Here is a 4300-nt window from a genome sequence, read left to right as displayed (position 1 = left end):
GAGAGAGAGAGAGAGAGAGAGAGAGAGAGAGAGAGAGAGAGAGAGAGAGAGAGAGAGAGAGGTGGGGCAGAGGGAGTAAAATATTTCATAAAGTTATTTTTTTACCTTTTCTTGAGCCTCTTTGTGTTTGTACGTCACCCTGCTGAACCTCTGAAATAAACACATCAAAACAAGAAAGGAAAACCTCACATATACGTTCTCCATCCATCATTTCCTCCCTCTTATTCATGGCCGGCTCACAGAGGCGACAGGTCCAGGAGAGAAACACAAACATCCCTCTCTGGAGCAACACTTTTCAGCTCCTAATGGGGAATCCCAAAGTGTTCCCAGACCACAGAGGATATATAATCCCTCCAGTGAATTTTGGGCTTCTTCTAAGTGGGACATGCCTGAAGGACCTCCAAAAAGAGGTGTTTAAGGGGCATCCAAACCAGATGCCAGAACCACCTCAACTAAATTATTTTGATGCAGAGGAGCAGCTCTTCTCTGAACTCCACCTGGATCATGGAGCTCTTCACACTAATCCTAAAAACCTGTGCACAGTCCATCAAAACCTGCAATATATGCTCACACTGATGGAGTTGCCCCCATGGTGCACAATATTATTGTGTGATTGGTCAGAAGTTTGTGCGTTTGTTTATGCTGAAAAGTGCTCGGAAAGCACTGGTAGCATCCCACCCCAACAAGTACTCCTCTTTAAGAAGCTGACTCTCAACCTGCAAGCAGACACTAAAGATTGTCAAATGGCCAAAAACTCATGGAGAAGTTGTGCACAGAATAATCCATTTGCCAAAAAGTGTGGTGCTTTAACTTTGACACATTTGCAGCCTAAGTAAAGGGTTGTGCTGTGTCGTGTACCACAGAGGGAGGGGGTTCCCAAGAGCTCTTTTCTGTGTGTCTCGTGGAATATGAAAGGTAAGAGTGAAAATGACCAGTTCATTCTAGTTTGATAGAGGGGTTTACGACTATCTAGCAGCAGAGAAATGGTTTTATTTACAAATGAATTAAAAGATGTCAACAACACAAGACTTGTCCATCCAGCCTTACATGCTTGAGCCAGAGTCTGACCCAAAGCCATAGGGGAATGAAGACAACCAAACTGCAGTTGGTAAGTCCAGACCTTATTTGGCAGTTCTGTTGCAAATAACTTGATGGAATAGTTTAAAAAACACAATAGAAAATAGAGAAAACTGAATGGGCTGAAAAATATRAATAAATCCATGCAGCATTGAAGAAGACTAAATTCAAATTTTCTGCACTAGACTCCAAGTACACAACAAAATACATTTTTGAGAATTTTTTGTGAACCTCAAGGTTCCATAAATTATTAAAGAATTTTGGAAGAGATATTAGGAAAGTGTTGGTAAAGATCTAATAAAAACTGTRTTTCATGTGCTTGCTTGGTGTATTCCAAAGCTCAAAAGTTTGTGTCAGCAGTGGATAGAACAAGATATTTACTAAATGACAACAATTATCAAGAGAAGACAATCGTGTGAAGGCTGTGTTCATTGATCACTCAGAGACTACTTGAGCTGTCATAAATATTGATCTGCTGCATGCCTGAATGCAAATTGGAAATAAAGCAGATTAAACTTCTGAGTAAAACATGACCAAGAATGGATTAATGAAAATTTGGATTTTGTTTGATGTTTGCCTATATTTAATTCCATCTGAGTAGATTTTTGTTTACAAACCATCATACTCTAAACTAAACTATAAGCTTATTGATGTCATGTCTGTGTGTCTTGTTTGAATTTAATAGTTTTTGTGTGTTTATTTGATTCACTCCTTGTGTTATGTTTCTTTAATTCAGTTCTTCGCCTCGGTTTGGATTCTGGTTTGTGTGTTTTCATCATTGGTTTGGTTTGGTGTTCTTGTGTTGGTTCCTGTGTGGTGTTCCTTGTGTCATCTCTCTTCCAGTGCCCCCATGTGTTCTACCAGTCAGCTTGTCACGCCCACTATCACCTGTTCCAGTTTGTCTCCTTGTCAGGTGTTTGTGTTCTCCTTTCTGGAATTTTCTGTTGGTTCCTTGGTGAGTCATTCCACTGGCCCAAGCCATCGGTCTCTGGCTCACCTTGTGTTGCTCTCTGTGTTTCCACCTGTGTGAGTTTTGCTGTCACGTCTGCCTTTTGTTTTGAGTAGTTAAATAAAGTGATTTGTTTTCTCAAGSTCCTTATGTCTGCCTGCACTTYGGGTTCAACCTCTCAACTGATCGTGACAGTGGAAGAATTTTCTGTATTTCTGATTAAATATGACACAAATATTAACCAGACTGGATCTAAAAATGTCCATTTATTTTCTTAACCTGCTTCTCCTTTCCAGGTCATGTGRAGCTGGTGCCTATCTCCAGCAGTCACTGTGTGAGAGGCGGGGTACACCCTGGACAGGTCATAAGTTCATCACAGGGACACATACAACCAACGATTAGAGAAGGTGAACGTGTGATTGGAAGGTTGTTGGTTCAACTCCCTGACCAGCCTCACTCTGGGCCCTTGAGCAAGGCCCTTAACCCCTCAGTTGCTCCCCGGGCGCTTCAAAAATGGCAGCCCACTGCTCCACATGTGTGTGCTCATGTGTGATGGGAAAGAGGCAGAGAATGAATTTCCCCACCCCAAAGGTCAATGAAAGTCACACTTTTTCCTTTGAACAATTTATAGTTACCCTTTAACCTAACATGCAGGTTTTTAGTTTGTGAGAGGAAATCAGAGTACCTGGAGAAAACCCATGAGTGCACAGAGGGAACATGCAAATTCCACACAGAAAGTCATCAGGCCTTCCTAACCACTGTGCCACCATGCCGCCTGTATAAAAACAAGTTTGGTAACGAGAAATATTATTCAATGTGGTATTTGTGTTTGTGGGGAAATTATGTCAACGTTTTACTTATTGCCATCCATTTGAGTTGAAATGAGAGTCAGGTGGAATAGTAATCAGGTTTGAGTGGGCGACCTCTTTTAATTAAGGAGCTGGGATCTATCAAAGTCTGATCTTCAAACACACGTTTGATGGGTTGTAATATCACGCTAACAAAGGAAAACCTCTGAAGGACCTCAGCGAATAAAGGCTGGTGATGCTTATCAGGCTGCCAAAGGTTATTTATATATTTCTTAAGCAGTTTGGCTCCATCAGTCATCGGACAAAAAGATTTTATACTCATAAAAAAAATCTAAACTGTTACAAAAATAAGAACACTTAGTTAATAAAATCAGAGCAAAATACAGGACAATAAAAAAGTTACAAAAATACTCTCGAAATTGGTAGTTAATTACTAAATGAATTCATTTATTCAGCTTGAAAATATTGAAAAAAAAGTTTAATTTTGTGTTACAATAAGTGCAGAAGTAAGGCACTGATAAACTCTTAAAGTAAAATTGTTTAAAAAGTAACTATCGCTAATTTAATCTAAACTACCTAAAAAGATAATCTGCCATTAAGCAACACTTCATGTATAACTCTTTGGTTTAAATGGTGTCTGTATGTTTGCAGAAAGATAAACACAGGACTGCAGCTTACAGGAGGAACTTTTTCTTGAATGATGGTGTTAGTTTTGCTGCTTTTGAGCCACAACAGCTTGCTCTTGTAAGCTGCTGAGCAATGCATTTTGAATTTAATCACTAATTTAACAGAAAAGATTCACAATTTCTRTGTGAGAGCTACACCTAAAGTGAATAAATTAGCACACAGCAGCAAAACCAGCCCCAAGAACAGAATTCATTCTAAAAAAAATATTGAATATTAGAATTTTGCGATGCAAAATGAGCCGCGACCTTAACGGAAATCTAAAGGAAGATTAAATGAACGTGAGACAAATCCTTTTAACACGGAGTTAAAACTATCTTCTGCATGGATACATGAGCTTTAATTGAAATACTGAAACATTTAGTTTTATATTGTAACAACACACTAAAGGATCACATATTTCTAAGATACGATATTTTTGTCCACTTCAAGAATTGACCATCAGTTGACATGTTTAGCCCTATTTATGTGAAAAATCCTAAAGAAAAAGTCCTAAAAAAACCCAAACAAGCCTGGATTCTCTTGGAAATGTAGTTATTTGTGTTACTGCAATCTATTATGGGGTTCCATTTGTTTCAAAAATACGTAGAACTCTAACGTGTAGATGTGTCGTTGCTATGTGTCGTTGGTCTATGTCATTGGTCTATGTTGCATGTAGATGATGCATATGTAAATGTTGCATATGTGTTCGCTGCATATGTAGAAGTTGCACATGTCTATGTTGCGTATGTGTTCGCTGCATATGCGTTTGATGTCGTTGGTCCATGCTGTTGGTTCATGT

At 39.0% G+C, this 4300-nt stretch overlaps 1 protein-coding gene across 1 annotated transcript in view; it reads right to left on the bottom strand.

Moving 5' to 3' along the window:
* Window positions 1-4300, bottom strand: part of megf11 (multiple EGF-like-domains 11) — a gene marked incomplete in the record, with an annotated part of 85176 nt that overhangs the window by 4861 nt on the left and 76015 nt on the right. Inside the window, 1 exon segment of the mRNA XM_014013685.1 lies at window positions 106-150. Coding sequence (XP_013869139.1) covers window positions 106-150 — 45 coding nt within the window.

This window comes from Austrofundulus limnaeus, unplaced genomic scaffold (assembly GCF_001266775.1).
Source record: "Austrofundulus limnaeus strain Quisiro unplaced genomic scaffold, Austrofundulus_limnaeus-1.0 Scaffold104, whole genome shotgun sequence".
Taxonomy (NCBI): domain Eukaryota; kingdom Metazoa; phylum Chordata; class Actinopteri; order Cyprinodontiformes; family Rivulidae; genus Austrofundulus; species Austrofundulus limnaeus.
Note: the sequence above shows the minus strand (reverse complement) of the source record. Positions and strands in the feature narration are given on the sequence as shown.